We start from the raw sequence: 19,620 nt of genomic DNA, 5'->3' as shown, positions 1-19,620 counted from the left end.
TTGTAGAAATTACACCTAGCTCAGATGGTGGAGAGACAGAGAGGAACTATTTAGTGTTCTGTTTTTTACGCATGGTAATATTAAAAAAAATTAAATATCTGTGCACAAAGAAGGATACCTTTATATCACTGCTGTCTTTTGTGTGTCCGTGTAATCCACTGTGAGAAGAATTACTAACGTGAGTGTTAATATCCACTGCAAGGCCTCCCATTTTGGCTTTCATTTGATCACATGACAGTGATTTGATCACTGTCAACACAAATGTGGAATAACAATCAAAGTAAAACACTTAAGTATACGCCAAGTTTGTTACAAATACAAGTACAACAAGGATGTTGATTGTTTCTAATGAAGGATGTTGTAATAACACAAGCTTTATGGAAACTTTACAAATGTGCTTTCTTTGTGGCTAACAGACAGCAGTTATGTCACCAATTATTATCATTAAATTTGAAAAATGAGTACTGAGGCATACAAGCTTCACATTTTATTCACATTTTATTTAACCTGGGTATTCTGGTTAATGATGTAGTATATGAGAGTTGACTCCTTTTTATTACAAGGAGAGCTTTATTACAGCTGTGTTTCTGTGTATTGCTTGAGCTATATTATATAAAATGACACAGTAAGATAGCCCTACAGTATGTGCTTCTGTAATTATGATTTCTTAATATTTATTGCTGTTTTGGCATTTTAAAATAACCTGAACCTTCATAGGATCTAGCAGTTTAATAAAGTCAGAAGAGAAGGTCAGTCATATGTTTCAGTCAATGCAGAATGTTTGTTGGCTTTTCTAAATGAAAATGGATATCTGTTTATCTTTCCTTAAAGGTCAGGGCCTGAACTTTTAGCATATAGATGTAGGGTTTATTACTGATATTCAAATGCTATTAAGGGTGTATAACAATCTGGCTTAATAGTTCACACAAATTAAGATAGCACAAGAGATGACAGCCATCCTGTTTATATATATTTTGATGTAAAATCACAGTATGTACAAATAAATAAAGCAGTTCTTAACAGCTAATAGATAGAGAAAATAAGATCACTGATATAACACAAGTGATACAGTAAGTGTCAGGACTAATTTTGATCTCATATACTAAAGTACAGTTCCAGAGTGATTTTTTATTTTATTTATTTATTTATTTTTTTTGCCAGCAAGAGCCAATACAATTGAGAGAGAAATTTAGACCAGCACTTATAAATAATAAATAACCTATCATTCACCAAAAGATTCTAAGGCTCAAGTCTCTGAGCTCTTGTGGCATTTAACCTGATGCTCACTGAAGCATTCAAAACGCTGCTTTTCAGTTGGATGTTATATTAATCAGATTTCACATATACTCTTTTTTTACATCACTGTTCTAAGAAAAACCTGAAGTACTCAATCTTTGAATTAGCTTCCTCAAATTTGATTGCCCTTAAATATGGTAATACTGTGTTGGATCATATCTATCTATAACTACATTTTTGTCTGACTAAATTAAATATATCATTCTTCAGCTAAAATGTCAAATCTGAGCTCTTATTTTCTAAGTTGATTCTTTTCTTTGTTGGGCAGGGAAGAACTTGATGAGATTTAACAGGAGCAAGTGTAGAGTCTTGCACCTGTGGAAGAATAACTGCATGTAGCATTACAGGTTAGAGGATGACCTGCTGGAGATGGCCCTTGTGGCCAAGAAGGCCAATGGTATCCCAGAGTTCATTAAAAAGATCATGGCTAACAAGTTGAGGAATGTGATCCTTCCTCTCTACTCTGCCCTGGTGAGGCAACACTTAGACTACTGTGTCCAGTTCCAGGCTCCCCAGTTCAAAAAAGACAGGGATGTCCTACAAGGAGTCCAGCAGAGCCCCACAAAGATGATAAATAGCCTGGAGCATCTCCTGTATGAGGAAAGACTAAGTAACCTGGGTCTGTTTATCCTGCGGACAAGATGACTGTGGGAGGGTCTGATTAATGTTTATAAATATCTAAAGGGAGATGGGGGGCAAATGGGTGAAGCCAGTCTCTTGTTGGTGTGCAGTGATAGGACAAGGAGTAATGGCCAAAAATTTGAACAGAGGAAGTTCCATGCTAACGTGCGGAAAAACTCCTTTACAGTAAGAATGACAAAGCACTGGAACAGAGTGCCAGAGAGGTTGTGGAGTCTCCATCTATGGAGATATTCAAGACCTGTCTGGATACCTACCTGTGCGACCTATTGTAGGGTACTTGCTTTTGCAGGAGGGTTGGACTCAAGTTTCCTTCTAATTCCTGCAATTCTGTGATTCCAGTTCCATCAAATATTTCCTCGTTTTCTCTTTGAAGAATTCTTTACAGTTGGGCTTCAGTCTGTATCTCTGTGCTCCCAGAGCACAGCTTAACTGCCAGCCATAGCCCAAAGAGTATTTATCTCTTGCAAAATATTATAGCTTCAAGAGAAAGAATGAAGTGATGGAAGTAAAAAACAGCCTAACAGCCAGAAAGCTGTAGGAATTGCCGGGTCTGTCACAGAAAGGGCCTCGTGCCATGTTCTAGGAGATGCTTAGGTCTGAAGGAGGCACTTCAGTGCACAACAGAGAAAAATGTGTAGGTTTTTTATGTGAGGAGAATTACAAGACTTCTTGCTCTTCAGTTTCCTCTTGGATCCCTGTTTGCTTGTTCCCCCTTCTGTAATTGCTAATGATGCCTCTTATTGCAGCTTAACACTGAAGACCTACCAGGTGCCTGGTCACTGCACAGTGTAGCACTGCAGCACTCAGCCTTGCAACACACCTCTTTAAAAAAAAAAAAAAAAGAAATAATTAGAGGCAGAAATGAGTTCTTATGGATAGCTTGTAAGAAAGCTAAATTAAAGTATAAAAAAAGAAATTAAGATATATAAAATATATTAAGATATTGAATGCATCCAGAGGGTAACAAAACTGGTCACAGGGCATGAAGGCTTGTCGTCTGAGGAGGGGCTGAGATTATGTGGCTGTCCATTCCAGAGAAAAGGAAGCCAGGAGGTGACTTCACTGCTGTCTGCAGCTCCCTGAGTAGAGGAAACAGAGGGAGGTTCTGGGCTCTGCTCTTGGAAACTGATGACAGGATGGGAACAGCACAAAGATGCATCAGGGTGGTTCAGACTGGGTTTGGGAAAAAATTTCTTTACCTTGAGGGTTTTCAAACACTGGAACAGGCTTCCTGGAGAGGTAGGTGACTGATGCCCCATGCCTATCGGCGCTCAAGAAGCATTTGGATAGTGCCCTTAAAATTACACTTGGTTAGCAGTGAAGTGGTCATTGGACTTAATGATCTTGTAGGTACCTTCTAACCAAACTGTTCTAGAATTATATCATATTTGCTGTGGAGTAAAGCGTATGCATAGAAAATCACTTGTTTTACTTGTGTTAAATGGTTTATACAGTGCAGCAATAAAACATGGAATCCTAAACTTGACTATTAAATTATCCTGCATTATGTATCTGAACTGTACAGATTTACATGCATTTTTCATCATATTCTCTTGTTTTCCCACATTTTTTTTTCAGCCAGATTTTGAACTGACATTTTAAATTTTTATTTAAAATTTCTTTTGAAATGATTGAAATGTTCTCTTAGAAGCAGGCTGATTTTAGATTTTCTTTGGAGATGCAGTAGTGGTATTTGTCACTTCTGAAATGTAGTATATTCCTAAATTGTTTAAGTGACCTTGAGAAGTAAGATTCAGAAGTGAAGCAAATAACTTTTAGCATTACTACCCACTGAAGAAGAATACCTTTCCTTTTTTTTTTTTTTCATACTTCTGATCATTATGTACTAGGAGTCTTAAAGAAAAAAAAAAAAAAAAAAAAAAGAGAGAGAATGTTCATTCCAAACCATGCAACTGCATAAAAATTGAGCATGCAATTATTTGTATTGTTTGGGTGTGTGGCTGCAGCAATTTTATAGACAGCTAAGAAACAGACTCATAAACAGTCATTTGCGTCCACAATAATGCTGATATTCTGAAAATATGGAGCTTAAATTAAAGGCAGTAAACCAACTTCTCAGGAAGTATCTAAAATGGTCTTGGTTAGATTACTGAAGCCCCTAATGATGAGGAGAGGATATTTTCAGTTCAATTCTTGCATGAGGTTCAGTCCTTAGCAAAAACTACTTTCTAGGGTAAAATAATAGGATAATTATTTTGGAAATCATCCATCCATCCACAGATCTCAAGGAACAGTCCATGGTGAAAAAGCAGGAATTTGAAATGCTTGGAAAGAGAGCATTTACTGTGATTATTGCCACTAAATGCTCAGCCCTTCTAGTTAGTTTTGTTGTAATGTTATCTCTCCCCTTATAGTTGACAATTTCATAATCCAATGCTTTCATTAAGTGGAGATGTTTTATTTTGTAATTCAGTTGTTTAAACTACTTTGTGTCATGAACTGTTAATATTAACCAATATCCCTTATTATTTTAAGAAAATGAGATTGTGTTCTTTGTCCGTACTTTTCCTTTACAATCCTTTATTCCATCTGAAAACTGTTCACCCACATGGATTTTCCATATTTAGGATGTTATAAAATTTTGTCTGCGTCCTTTGTGCTAGCAAATTGCCCAATTGTATCATTATAAAATATTTTGATAAAAATGTCTTAGAAAGCGGCTGAAAACTCATGTACATTGTCTTAGAGGAGAAAGAAGAGCATGAATTACTTCAAGCTCTTCTTACACTCCTGAGGGGGAAAATACTATAAGAGACGTATTGTAAATAGTAAACAGTACAGATCTTTCAGATTTTCCTCATTCAGTCTCTGAATTAATGTCCTGTAGAGAGTGACGTGTAAGCAGTGGAAGCAGTGTCGAGGAGATGACTGCTTTTTGTCTCATGTTCTGGCAGTATTTTTCCCCAGGGGCCCATTTTGCTCTGGAGAATTTAGACCTGCTGTTGGTGCTGACTGAGGACTGCACAATTTTTGATGCAGAGGAGGAGCCTTGGAAAATGAGAAATGTTACTCCAGACACTCTTCCTACAGTCTAGAAGATAAACATAACATTACTGAGAAATTAAACTTCTTTACTGGGAGATAACAGAAAATCTAGCACTCTCCAGTAAGGTTTAAAAATTATTTTAACATCCTATCAGTTTGTGATCAGACTAATTCCAAATGATTAGGTAGTGTTCATTTTGAACATATGTTTAATGATTTCCATGAAGGATCTTTCTTTTTCCGTATCTTATTGCTAATAGAACCAATATCCTCCAAAGCACCAACTGGAGCATTAAATCTGCCTCAATTCTGTTTGCACAACAGAGCTGCTTTGCTATTGCCTCTGCTGTTTTTATTCACCTAGTACTTCTTTGTCTTCAGGTCGGAGCTGGCTGAGCACTTTCAGGTAATGTGACCTTAGGAGGTGTGCTCAAAATGGCATTCAGGAGAAAAGGGGAGCTCTAACTTGTTGAGAGAGCTGCTGATTTATCAAAAGTAGCTTAAGAATTTGCATTACACAAATTAGTGGGTGATTGTTAAACATCATTATCACTTGGTGTAATTTGATAGTTGTCAGAGATGACAACTATAGAGTGAAGAAGACGTGTTCTGCTGCCACTGATTTCAAAATCTCTAAGATATTGCATTGAACATAGCTTAGATAATCTAGACCTTGCAAGCTAAAGCTCCTGACTTTGAGTAGGACTCTCTTTGTTTTCAAAAAGATGGAAATTCCTTATTCTTTCAACTCTTATACTGGTTTGTCATGTCCAGTTTCTCCCATTTTAATGCTTTTTTGTTATAAATCAGAGGTATCATGTTGCATTGCCTCCTACAGTATCAGAGGCGTCTACAGCATGTTTGCACAGTTAGCCTACCTCACAATTTTACATTCTCATGACTGAATATATTTTAGCAATGGGGAGATATTTTTTGTCCATTGCTGTTAATGGGGCAACTAAAATGCATGGAGTAGGGATAACTGAATAAATTTTGTGTATAAAAAGGAAGAAGAAAAGGAAAAAAAAAATGTTCGGAACAATCCAGTCACTGAAATCATATTTATTTTTGGCCACAGCCTTTTATCTCCCTGTGTTGTCAATCCTAACTTAAATATAATTAAGCATGGCAGTTTGTGAAGCTGCATTGTCCAGCTAAGGGCAGCTCTAGAACACCAATAGCAGAGTGACGCTGTGAAAAAGCCAGCTGTAAATGAAGCCAAGAGCTGCTTCATACAAAGCTGCAGAAAGCAGTAGAGTGGAATGAAACCCAAGTCAAAGCCCTTTCTTTCCACACAAACGAGTAATTAGAATTTTATTCTGCTAATATCTGGACTCAGTGTGGATCTTCAGCGTTCTTCTCACTTTGGTCAAGTCTTTCTGAATAGTTGACAGCAGAAAATGCCACAGTCCAAGCTTCTATTCGGTGCACAGTTGTAATGTGAATGTTTCATCTTCTTTTTTTTTTTTTCTGGGGGGGCTTACAGTGGAGTGTGTGAACCAGGCATCTGTAATAACACCATGATCAAGCTGTGGGAATTAAGCTTATTAATAATGAAATATTGTCCTGGGCATGTTGTCACACTCTGATAGCACTTTAGAAATCTGAGCGCACAAAACATGTATTTGAACAGCAGTTTTCTACACAGATCCTTAAATTAAGGAAGAGATAAATTCCATAAAAAGCGGAGATGCTACTTAAAAAACCCAACCTTTCACTTTTATAGATCATTTTCACATGTTGCAAGGAGCTAAAGAGATCTATGAATGTTTGAAGCATCATTAAAATTGTGAGGTCTCCAAAGTAAAATATGGATGTTAAGAGATCTAACATTTTTTCATCTGTATGTAATAGCACTGATAAATTTTGTATCAGTTTGAAAATGACTGAAAACTTTCAAATTCAAATATCAGTTTTTTCATCTATCTTGAATGCTGCAGACATAAGGAAGGGAACTCGTGTCACTGAATTTGGAACTGATCCAAATTTCCTGAACCATCTGAGCTGCACACACTTGCTGTGGGTAAATCAGGACTTAGATACTTTCAAGATGAAGACTTTAAAAGGTTGTGTTTTCCAACCCCCCATCACCTGTGTCAAGTTCTTGATAACAAATTATATTGTGCTACATCTTAGTCAAATACAATTCTGCAGATTTCAGAAAGATGTGTGTAAGCTGATATCAACTATATTGAACTGTTCTATTGATCACAAGTCCTATTGCTGGTGGGGTATTACCATGAGGTACAATTCAGAGACGAATGTCTTCTAGATATGAGCAGGCCTCATTTGCCATATGTACAGGACTTTCTTGTAGATTTCTCAAGGTCGCCTTAGAGGTCTGCATCAGCCAAGTGCTGTCAGTTGCACAACCTCCTGGCCTGGCCCTGGCACCAGCTTGCACATCACTGTGTGGAACAGCATGTGAGGGATTTGCCAAGAGCCAGGGCAGAAGCCCATGGGGCAGAGGAGCTGCTGAAGAAATGAGCAGAAGGAATGACACCACAAAGTTACGGTTCTGCCCATTCATGCTGGGGCCCATATGGGAGTTGACAAAGCCCTGTGGCGTCATGTCTAAGGACTTGCTGAAGAAGCTGCAGTAGAAAAAGAGGGGATTATTGACAATATCCAGATTGACATGGGGGAAGGCAGTGACAGGACATCAAATATGCTTTGTTCTGGTTCCTTGTCACTCATCTAATCTGAAATAGAAAGTTGGAAATATGGCAGTGACTTGGAAATCATAAGAACAGTGTGTTTCATGAAGGGCCTGCTAAGCCACCTGTGCCAAGAGTCACTACTTCAGTTATATTGTGCTTTTTTTCCCTCTCCTCTACAGTAACTATTGTATCTTATATATTATTTTTTTCATGGATTGTATCAGTGAGATATGCATACATTCTGCTGAATGAAATTAAAATGCAATATAAAATATAAAAAATGCATTTTCACAAGTAACATTATACATTCTTTATGCAGGTACAGAGGGCCTGGGATTTAGCATTACTTCAAGAGATGTTCCAATTGGTGGCTCTGCTCCAATTTATGTGAAAAACATCCTTCCAAGAGGTGCAGCTATTCAAGATGGGAGACTAAAAGCTGGAGACCGATTAATCGAGGTGAAGATGCATTGCATGTCTGTGTTTTGGCATGAACCCACAGTGTAATTTACTCCAAAAACTCTCAATAGCTTATATGACAGGGGAGTAGTGCTACTGAGAAACAAGGCTACTTCACTCCTGAAGGGAGAATGGCCTCAAGGGAATTAAATTCCCCTTAATATCTTCTTGCAGACCTAGCTGGAATGATATCAGATGTCATCTTCCACAGCTCTTCATTGCTGTCCCTAAGCCAAATGACACTGGAGGTACAAGTGAGATTTGTGTAATTGCCTCTTTGTGCACTAACTTCACTTTTCTGCCAAACTGACTAAGTCAGCTTGAATTATTTGTAGAGCACATAGCCTTCTGTAATTATTGTAATTGCTGAAAGTATGTCAACGTAACCTGGATGACGTAGGTAGGAGACTGAGAGGCATCTAAAAAGATGATTATGGCATCTCAACCGTGTGAGCTGTGATCTTCTATGAGGGAAAAGAAGAAGATGGTTTCTAACACTGAGTTCCCTTGCTTCACACTGTTGATGTGCCCGCAGTGTTTCTGAAGAGGCCTGAGAATACCCTGTCTTTCCCTGGCTTCTCCCTTCCTCAAGTTATCTCATGCAATCACACTGTGGAAAATGTTCCATTACATACTCCATACTTGGCTGTACTGTGTAAGTGGCATATGGAGGCCAAGGGATCAGATTACTGAAAATAAGCAAAAAAAAAAACCAAAACCCTCCCCTATGTTCTTTTGGGGATAAAGAGTTTTCTACTTTGGGCACAGTTTATTTTGGAAGATATATTTAGAATGTATGTATGTACAACACCAATGTAAAGACAGAATCATGTTTGGATCACACACGTTGGTTTTCATCAAAAGAATTTTATGCAAAAATTCATGTAAAAATACTGGTAGATGAAACTGCTGTAGAGTATACTGTGTTCTGTTTTTGCTTAAGTGCAAGGAAACATCGCTGTCTTGATTCTTATTTGCATTCATATGTGAAGAATGCATGTTTAATTAGTAAGACAACATCTGGCATAATTTCTTATGTTCTTGAATGGAAATGAGAAAGTGTCATAAATAACAGTAGTGAGAGTGGAAAATGAGAAAAAGAAAAACATGAAGAAAGCCAGAGAAGAAATTGACTAGAAGAAGGAAATAACAAATAAGAAAAAATTACTATAAATATTAAATACGTGTGAAATAGTGTGGATATTAATAATATGTGTGAAAGAGAAATAAAACAGCCATATAAAAGTTCAAATTAAATGTATTTGATAGAAGCACTTTGAGGTTTTGAGAGTACTTTGGCTACAGTTATGATCCAGGTTTCTGAAATATTTCTAGACAAAGTATATGTGGTCTGTTTCTCAAGATTACATAAATATGGTTTGAGTTTATTTATGTAGTTTATTTTTATAATTTACAGCAATTTCTCTAAGTGATACTGACCCAGGAAGCAGTGCTTTTCAGTGGCATTTTTAAAAAATATCATCTCATGAGAATCAGATAAATTTTCTACATGAAATCTAATATTTTTCCTATTTTAGTGTCTTACCAATTTGTAATATTTCCTTTGTCTCAGGTGAATGGAGTTGACTTAACAGGCAAAACTCAAGAGGAAGTTGTATCCTTGCTGAGAAGCACCAAGATGGGAGGGACTGTCAGCCTCCTGATTTTTCGACAGGAAGAAACATTCCATCCAAGGGAACTGGTGCGTAAAATAGAGAGAAGCTAAGAGATTTATTTAGATGAATGTGAGCAAATGATCTGATCTCTGTCACCTACTAGTAAACATATGCACTGCGTATAAGGAAACAAAATAGTATTTATTTAGGACATTTCACATGAATGTTTATTATCATCTTTGAGATCTAGTATTGGAATTAAATATTTGTTAGTAATGTATAAATGAGAATTTTACTTTGAGTGAAGATGTTTACTATAGAAGTAGCTATTGGATGAACTTTCTTTGAATGCATGGAGACAAGCAATTATTTCATATCTTTCACATGGACAAATCTATGCTTGAAAGCTTGCAATTTATCCCACTACTTGCTCACTAAAATATTTCAGTGCATATACTATTTTGCCAAAACAGAATATGTAAATACCTAAAAAGTGGAATATATAAAAAACAGTAGCCTTTTTTGAATATAAATGAAATCTCTCTATGCAATGGAAACCCTGCAGTTATTAATTTATCAGGGTAATTCAAAAAATGTTTCTGAGAAATTTACATCAAATGGAAATAAAATGATGTTTCATATTGTACCTGTTCCACTTGCATAATGTATACAGAAATTTTCTCTGATAATTATTCAAGATAATTTCTGTTATGAAAAGATAGACGGTGAATGTAGCAGTCTTACTTTGTTCTGTATTCAATTAAACTGCTGAAGTTATCTATTATTTGTATTATCATAGCTATATATAGCTCTAAAAATAAATTATTTGGCTGCATTGTCATAAAAATGGACAAATATAAGTGGCTTGTAGTGTGATGAATAGATTCTATCATTTTTCTATTGGTTTTGTGTTATTTTGAATGCAAAAATAATAGATTTTTGTTTGGCCATTTCAAGACATTTAACATTAGTCTTTTATTTTCAAAACTACAATTAAACCTAGTAAGTCAAACTGACAGGGAATGTTGTAAACGTATCACAGTTTTAGCTGAGTATGCTTGGAATACAACTGAAAGTATTGATGCATCTACATGCAAGTTAAAATGAAGAGAAATGAACCATTTGAAATCATATTATGCCCTACATTAATGCTGCACCCATGAAAGCAATCTGTTTATAATTTCCTATGATGTGTAATTTTCACAGTATTGCTATCTTTCATAAAGGTGAATGAAAATGCTTTATAAGTTTTCTAAATAAACTTAGAACTAAGAAAATTATTAATTTTGTGTATATTATTTCTATACTAAACATAGGAAATGTACATAATTAAATAGTGCGTAATTTAACTTTCTATTTTATTTGAATGTCTTATAAAAAATATATGGTGTGGGTATGGCATGTATTTAACGATAGTAATACTTGATTTAGGTCTAAAAATAACATGAAATTAGATCCTTTGAGTGAGTTTAACCTCGGTAGCCTGCCTGCTGCTGCTCAGGTGATACTCTGAGCTATTTTGGCAGACATCAGACTAGAGAAACCAGATCTTTTTGTCAGGTGGGCTTTTCGGTCAGAGGGTCAGATCTGACCTGCTGTACATTTCTGCAACTCCAGTTGAACAAATTGCACTGTGAGGATCTGACAGTATATGGGTGTGATGATCCTCTGTTGCATAAAGATGTGTTTGTTTGCATTTTGACTTGAAGAAATGTTAGGTATGCTCTGCTGACAGCCGTCAACGAGCATAAGCAGAATTGCTGGGGAAGGTGTTGAACTAAAACCCATCATAAGGGCTGTTCTTTCTTCTCTGGTAAGAAATAACCTTAAAAGAAAAACATCTTTTTAGACAGCTCCTCTCATTGACTTTTACTAGCTTTATGTAGAAGATAAAAGAAAAATAATATTGGATGAGGGAGGGGATCTGAAAGCATGTTGGTTCATCCTTTTGCCATACAAACCTTCTTTGTCTTTCCATCCTTCCCCTATTTCTGTCATATTTTCTACATTTGTATGCATTAAATTTTGCCTTAATGGGATATGTCTCAGAAACTGTAAGCATAAAATCATGTTATTTAATATTATCCATCCTATAAAGTGCTGGACTTGCTGTTCCTTGCTGAACAGCACTCTGTTAAAACCATTTTATATTTGCCAACATTTGTACAGATAGTAATCCCAATAAAAGGGGTGTTTAAATTTTATGTTTTGGGCTATGGCTACATGAACGACTTTCAAAAAGTTATTTATCTTTGGGTTTCTTTATAAGTAAAATGAAGATAATAAACTTTCAGGAGAGTTGTGAGTTTAATGTCTGTGATGCACGTTGCCATTATTGTCTGGAAGGAAACTACAAAAATGTGTAGTTATATATAAAACTTAAAGGAATGTTAAACTGAGCCCATTGAGGTTAGTATGGGATTTTGTGTTGTCACATTAAGAGCTGTGAGTGTGATGGAGAACCACTATTCAGTGTAGCAGCTTCTATAATACAGATAATGGTAAAAGTGATTAAAATGTGGCCACAGTGTATAAAATCAGATTCCACTGGATTCCACTCCCAACAGTGAGATCTCGAAAACCAGTTATGCTTCTTCAGAATACCAGGCATTTTATTATTTTCAGTGTTACTTAACACCAAATATCTAATATCTTAGTGTTTGACCACATCACCGTGAGATTTTCTCATAAGAATCTCATCCTCTTGCCCCCTTCCATTATGAAAGGAGTGAGGAGTACTGTAATTAAGTTAAACTCACTAGACTGTCATCATCCTCACAAACCTGAAGTTAACTTCCTGTGACATATTTTTGTAGAGCTTGCTACTGTTGAATCCATTGAGGTATTGGTTTGGGTTACTCAGCTTTTGAGCGAAAAAAATTCTCAATGTTAGCAAAGAGAGATGGGCCAGCAGTTAGTCTCCCTTATCCTACAACCTTAACGTGTCCATTGCTACTTGTAGGTCCTTTATTTGTTCCTAGCATTTGCTTCCTTCATCTTTTGTTTTATTGGTTGTTGACTGTAGATTAAAGCTAACTGAATGTTTGCATTAACATTTTACCACTACATTTTCTTGTGTTTAAAAATTTCAATCTTCTGCAAGACTCCAAAACAAAAAAAATCCAAAAAATTCTTGGTTTTCATTATGGAAGAATATCTGGTTAGCCTGAAAGCGATCATCCAGCCAGCAGCAGGATGATCCCTGAGTGTTTAAAGGGATTTTCATATGGGTGTGCATGGCCTTGGAAGAGCAGTATTCCTTATGTGTGCTTCCAGAATTTTTGAGGAATGCAGAATGGTTTCTCAATGATGTATGTTTGCCTCATATGCCCTAAGACGTAAATGCAGAGTACAGGAGGGCTCCACCTATGGTATGCTAAAAGCACCCTCCTATCTTTGGAAACGCAGTGTGGTTATTCTGTTTCTGTTATTCAAACTTATGGCAAAGGGAAATCCCTTACTGAAATGTGAATGCATGTTTTTTAAAACAGATATTTAATTAAAGTATTTGGAAGGCTTCATCTGGATTGCTGAGGTCATTCTTTGAAGCCCTCAGAGTAGAAGAGAAATGCCAGGGAGAACATCCAAGACATTCCACTAGCCAGACAATGGTGCAAGCAGTTGGGATCCTTCCTTAGCCAGATAGCCACCTTCTTCATAACCAGATTAAGCCAGGTGCGCTGGCCTCAGATTGCTGCACGTTATTTTTGTTCACTTCTCATTTAGTGCTAATTTAGAAAAAAATTGAATCAGCGTGATGAATGCCCTTCATTTTTCTCTTACCACTTCATGTCAGAATTAGACCTCTTTGCTTATCCCCCTACTAATAGATAGTTTATGTCGTATATAGCTGTGTTCTTATTTATTTTTTTTACTTCCTTTAGAATGCAGAACAAAGCCAGTCACAAATTCCAAAGGAAACGGTAAGAGCTTTGTCTTTTCCATACTGGAAGACTCACAAATGTTTTTAAACTGATATGGCACTTCTCCATCAAAGTTTCACAAATCCTCCTTTCACATTATATACTGTAGATGGCTCTCTCTAGCTTTACATTTTAAATGCATTTTTAATGTAATTTCAGATACTGTTTGAATATCGTGTAGAATTCAATTATTAGGTATGTTCAAACACTACTTGAAATTACATCTTTTTATATACAAAGACCTAAAGTTGAAATGGTAATAGTAACCTCTTAGTTTGTGTTACTTTTGGAAACTTAATTGTTTAAAAAATGATTATATGACCAAAACTTGAGGTACAAAATCATTTTTAATTAAGCACTTTCAATGTAAGTCTGAATTGACCTTCACACCAAACTAGGATTTCTTAGTTATTTCAAAGAAATTATAGGGAAGTAGTATCAAGTGTAACCCTTTGAAGATTGTAATAGGTTGCATATATTGTGTCAGTGAGGCTGTGTACTGATTATATACCTCTTTAGTCAGTGGGACAGACTCAGTTTTAGTACAGATTATACTAACATGCAAAACTGTTTACTAAAATAAAAGACTTTATGAAATATTACCATAGGATATTACAAGAAATGTACCTTAAATGTATGCCACATCTGAGTTGAAAATGCACTTCAAGAAGCTCCATTCAATTAGGTACCTATTTCAAAATTAAATATTAAATTAGGTTATAGAGAAATTACATGAGTTCGTGCTGAGATTTGAAATTAGTTAGAAAAGCTTCTGAAAAACAGTAAAAGCAACTCTAGATGAATTGGAATGCCTTGCCAGTGATGGTGAGATAGTATCTGAGATTAAATCAAGTTTAGGAGAAGAGATTTAACAGTCATCACAGTTTCGAGTGTATACAGGTTGGCATTATCAGTGTTTTAGTCCAATGCAGTGTAACTGGCAAAATGAGGTTTGGGTTAAAGGCAGCTTTTATTCTCCACCTTATGTTTTTCTTACACATCCTCTAGTCTGAAACTCATCTGCATAAGGGCTTTGCACGACTGTAGGTATATCATTGTGTCTGACGTGCCTCACAGTATCTTCTCAGCACATCTTTACAATGCATGTGTGTTTCTTCTTAGTTTCTTAACGTGTACTGCTGATATGTGAGGAGATCAAAGATCAAAGCCCAGGATAGCATTTCTGCCTGTAATTGAATACAATTGAAAACAATTTGTGGGTGCGGCCTTATAAAAGTGTCCTGCTTTTAGGAGTTACACTGAAATTCTGCCACAAAATCTCACTAAGATTAGGCAGATTGCCTATTGGGTATTTATATAAAGTAATTGCTTATCTGCTGCAAACGTAATGTTTTGTAACAAATTCTATGGTGAAATCCTTTCTCTGCCGTTTTCTGTTCCAACTTCTCTGCCTCTTCTAAGACAAGTCCAAAGGAAGAAAGGCACTCTCATTTCTCATTCATAGGTGTGAGCCACATGTTTCTCATTAAGAAGGAGATAATGCGGGAGCAACAGGGAGCATATGAGTAGCTAGGGATTGCTGAAAAACTGTGCTTGAATCAGCCAGAAAGCCCAAACAAGCCTTAGAAATAAGGAAGTGAACTGGGAAACATGCAGAGACATACAGTGAAGGAATGAAGAGAGAAAGATGGTCAATACAAAAATATTTTTTTGCATAATGTTTTGTTTTCTTTCATTACAGAGTGAGATCTTTCTTTTAAATGAAAGCTAAAAGCAATAGTGACCAACAGTAGGAACAGTAAATATCTTAAAATTTCCCCCTTCTGGATGAAAATAAAAACATAGACTATATGTGAAAGGTGTCAGTCAGTGTTTAAAATGCTTTTGCTCTTACCTCCTCCCTTTCAATCTTCTTTGCTTTGGATAGGTGTAATACAGCCTTTGTGCAGAAATGAATTCCCTCAGCTGCACATTAATAATGCAGTCGCACACTTGTTTTCTTTTTTAATTTATTTTTATTTTTAAAAGTGCTTTTCATTACTTTATTTTCCTCCGGTCTGCCTCTATCTCTGTTTATTCATCCTCTGTCTAATTTTCAAGTCTTTGAGATTTCTATCTTGCAATTTCTTTTTCTGTGCATGCTCTGATCTTTGTGCTGTTAGTTGTGAGGTTTTAGACTCCAAGAGTCAAGGACTTGATTTAGTAGAAAGCAAAGCAAAATAAAAAAAAAAAAAAAGGATAGAAAAGTGTGATGAAAGCAGTGAAGCTATTAGAAATGAGAGAGGTGAAGTACAAAAATCTGCTTCTAATTTAAAGGGAAAATGGCTGTAGGGTTGTTTTTTTAATGGTTGTATGTCTTTGTAGAGAAATAGAAGAAAAATGCAACTTTGAAAATAAAGATGAAAAAAAACAAAACCTGAAAATGGAAAGCTTGAAATAAAATTTATATATAGATACAAGAATCTGAAGCCTAATTTATCAGTATGTTATTAACACCGAGGGGTTGCATTCATGAAACTGCTCATTTGAAATAATTTGTACTAATATTGTGGCACTTGAACGCAGTACTAAAAATCTTTATGCATATAGTAGAAGAAAACCTTGACAATTGGTCTCCTTCTTAATTTATACGTAGCCTGGAATCATTCAGTGCCTTATTACTTACTTAATTGCCCTTCCAAGAAAGCATATAATTTTATATTTTGTGCACCTTCACAGAATACACATTCTTCTATTCTCATTGATGAACTTCCATAACTGGGGGGTTTGTTTAACGTGCTAAGCTCAGAGAATCCAAGCTTTGCTCTTCAGTTAGCCATAAATAAAATAAATAAATTCAGATTGTTAATGAATCTTCAGCTCTGTCCAGTAAGTGTGCCCTAGTGAAAACTGGACGGATGTTTTTATTTTCTCTTTGCAGATGAATGGAACAGGGATTTGGTTTAGTCCTGGTGCAAATCTCAAAGCCCTGCTTTGCCCAGGCACTAGTTATAACCCTTGGTATAGCTGATGACAAAATAGAACAGATGCACCTATTTCTGAACATGGTGATTATTTGGAATGTAGGAGAATGACCGTAATATGAAAACCAGTAATTCATCATTATTACATTTCTGTTTCCAAGCATAATTATCTTAATCTTGTTACAGAGCATTCAAATGAACTGTTAATTATGCTATGTAAAACATCTGCCAATTAATTTTTCCCCCATACTCTTTGAAAGTCAATAGTGTTTCAGTAATATTTTGCTTTTACAATTGGCATTCACTGTTTGTTTTCTGAATTCAAACCGGCAAGTTAACTTTCATGTAAGCATAGTTCTAGAGAAATAATAATTACCATATATGTGCAGAAGTATTTTCTACAGGACATTGTCTGTAACTAAAGAAATTCAAAATTAGGACTCAGACTCCATTTCATGATCGCTGCACACAGCAGTATGGGAAGGCTTCAATTTCCACCGCTGCAATAGGTGATCCAACCTTCTAAAAATTGAGCCAAGATTTCACATTCAGTCAGACCAGCCCACACTACTGGCAGTGCTGATATCGTTAGATACAAAATGATTTGATCAAATGTAAAAGTGATGCTGCTGTTACTTTCACGATGTTTAGGAATCCTACGCATAACTGATGCTGGTTGTTTTTATATCTTTTTTATTGCAATGGTGTGAGACAGAAGGGTGATTACAAGGCAATACGGTGTGCTATTTTGAACGGTTTCAGGTTCTGTTTTTCATAAAGTTGTAAGATAAGAAGCAGATGAAATGGAAGAAACGAATGTGTAATCTCCTGCAGGATAATGTGTTTAGAGTAGGAGGTACTCTATGATTTATTCTAGGGGCATTAATGAACAGAATGGAGACATAACTTGTGAATAATTAATATAATTGAGTGACTGTGCATGTGAATGCTCTTTGAATAGTTTGAATTCCCAGAATGATCAAGGGTGGCCAACCAGCACTTCTATGTCATGCTGTTCTTGAGTCTGACCCTGCATCTCGTAGCTTTGTCTCTGTTGTCCCCACAAGACTTAGCTGGGCTGTAGTGTGACTGTGGTACAGAGTAAGAAGCACCCACACAGACTCACTTCCTTCTGAGAGAGCTGGGAGTGCAGTGCAGCTGTAGTCAGTATCTCAAAGTTTAGATTTAGAAAACTTCCTGGGCAGTTTCATGCCAGTTTCTTGCAAGCCAAAGCATCCCTTCCACCAAGGTTCTATACCAGGTTTCCTCAGAGAAGCTTGTAGAATCACCCTGAAGCCCCATTATGTGCCTGTTATTATTCACCATGATTGTGCTGTTTCCTACATGCCAGCCTCAGTTATTTTGGATAATGAGAAGCTGACTGTATAAGGTATTTACAATTCAGACAGGAGATATAGGATTGGGACTGAAAGGGGCCCTGAGGTCCTTTGGTTGGTCATTTGCTAACACAGGCAATGTGATCATGGGTTCTTCCAAACACTTGGCTTAACTTGGGTGAGTACACAGTTCATGTCATTACTTAAAATTCCTCTGAAAACTCACTGGTTATGTACAAAACTTACTTTACTGCACTGTTGCCTTTAGATGCTTGGTGTTAATTCTTTCTTGCTATGAAATCCTGGGAAAAACAGTTAGATGAACTGGTTTGCCACGGTTGCCTGAAAGCCTCTAGCAGAAGTAGGCATGAGACGTGGGGCACTCCCAGTGCCCAGTACGAGTTCCTTGTCCTCAACTTCTGCAAAGCTGTTGTGTTGCTTTCAACTTTGTTATTCTGTCTGGCTTTCCCAGACACTCTATCTGTTTCTTTAGTCTTTCAGGTCTTACACAGCCAGTGTAGAAGAGAAGTATAAAGACTTTTAGCGAGCTGTGTCATTAGTGTGTTGTGCATTGAAGTTTTTCTGGGACAAGGGATAGTACAGAGAGCTGTAGATTTATAGACTTCTTTGGCAAAGCAGACACCTGCTGTGTGTCTAATCCCTTGGTTTTCCCTTCTCCAGGAAAATCATCTGTAAAAAAAAAAAAAAAAAAAAAAAAAGAAGAGAGAGGTTATCATTACAATCGCGTATTTGTCTCAGAGCATACAGTTGGAGCATAAAGTTTGAGTAGAAGCAATTTGGAGTGGGTTATTTTGATCTTAAATGATAGATGATAGTCATTATGGTAAATGTAATGTATAATGAATGAAATATTTTTAGTGGTGTGATCAGTTGATTTCAAACATAGAATTTTGTCTGCTTAAAACAGTTCCTACAACACCCCAGATCACAATGTTAGCATTAGGAAGAATAATGTTAGTGTAGACAAGCAATGGTGTTTTTATATAGATAAATAACAACATGTGGATATACTTAAACATGGGCTTTTGCAAAGCTTTGATTTTCACGCTAAATGAAAATCACATGCTAGAATTTTTTGTGCTTCGGAAAAAAATTAACTTTTTTCCTAAATCATTTTTTAATCCATCAAAAGCATTAAACTGCAGACATTTTTAGAATATGGAACATGTTTTTGATACTAAATTAAATCCTTAAAATGGACATAACTGGAAATATAACAAGCCTGTTTTGCAGTATTTTCATGAGCTAGCATTTCTGTGCGTAAGGGCGTACCAAAGTTAATCCACATATAATATGCAAAAATATTTTTCTTGATAGGATTAAAATTAAAGCAGACCACATTTCCCTTAAAATCTTACAATTCAAATATAGTTTTTGATATTTAGCAGCTGCTGTTTGATTTGAACAAGAGTGCAGTATTTGCCAGATGTGACATATTAACTTAGCTAATATGAATAATGAGTCTCAGTGTATACATGCAAATAAGATTCATTAGTGTTTATCTAACATATGGGAGATATTAAAATACTTAACCTAGGAAGAGTTAGAAAAAGAAAGCAAGCGCAAGAATTTTAGTTGATTATTTGGCTTATGCTGTATTATCTTTTCATAATCTAGGTAAGTAGATGCTTTGGACTCTTACAAGCTGTAATACAAGACATGGTTGTTTGATTTAAAATAATAAAAGGAAGGAAAAAGATCCTGTAGCATTTCAGGGGGAAACTTGGATGGAAGCA

The 19,620-nt window shown here is 36.1% G+C and overlaps 1 protein-coding gene across 1 annotated transcript in view; it reads left to right on the top strand.

Annotated features, from left to right (window-relative positions):
• The window catches only part of PARD3 (par-3 family cell polarity regulator), a gene marked incomplete at both ends in the record, with an annotated part of 424,269 nt that overhangs the window by 223,400 nt on the left and 181,249 nt on the right, over positions 1-19,620 (top strand). Inside the window, 3 exons of the mRNA XM_079538143.1 lie at positions 7,924-8,063; positions 9,637-9,765; positions 13,564-13,602. Of these exons, the coding sequence (XP_079394269.1) occupies positions 7,924-8,063; positions 9,637-9,765; positions 13,564-13,602 (308 nt within the window). The remainder of the gene's footprint in view (positions 1-7,923; positions 8,064-9,636; positions 9,766-13,563; positions 13,603-19,620) is intronic.

The sequence above is a fragment of the Tetrao urogallus genome, assembly GCF_951394365.1.
Source record: "Tetrao urogallus genome assembly, chromosome: 7".
Lineage (NCBI taxonomy): Eukaryota > Metazoa > Chordata > Aves > Galliformes > Phasianidae > Tetrao > Tetrao urogallus.
The sequence above is the reverse complement of the archived record's forward strand: the minus strand, read 5'-3'. Positions and strand labels throughout refer to the sequence as shown.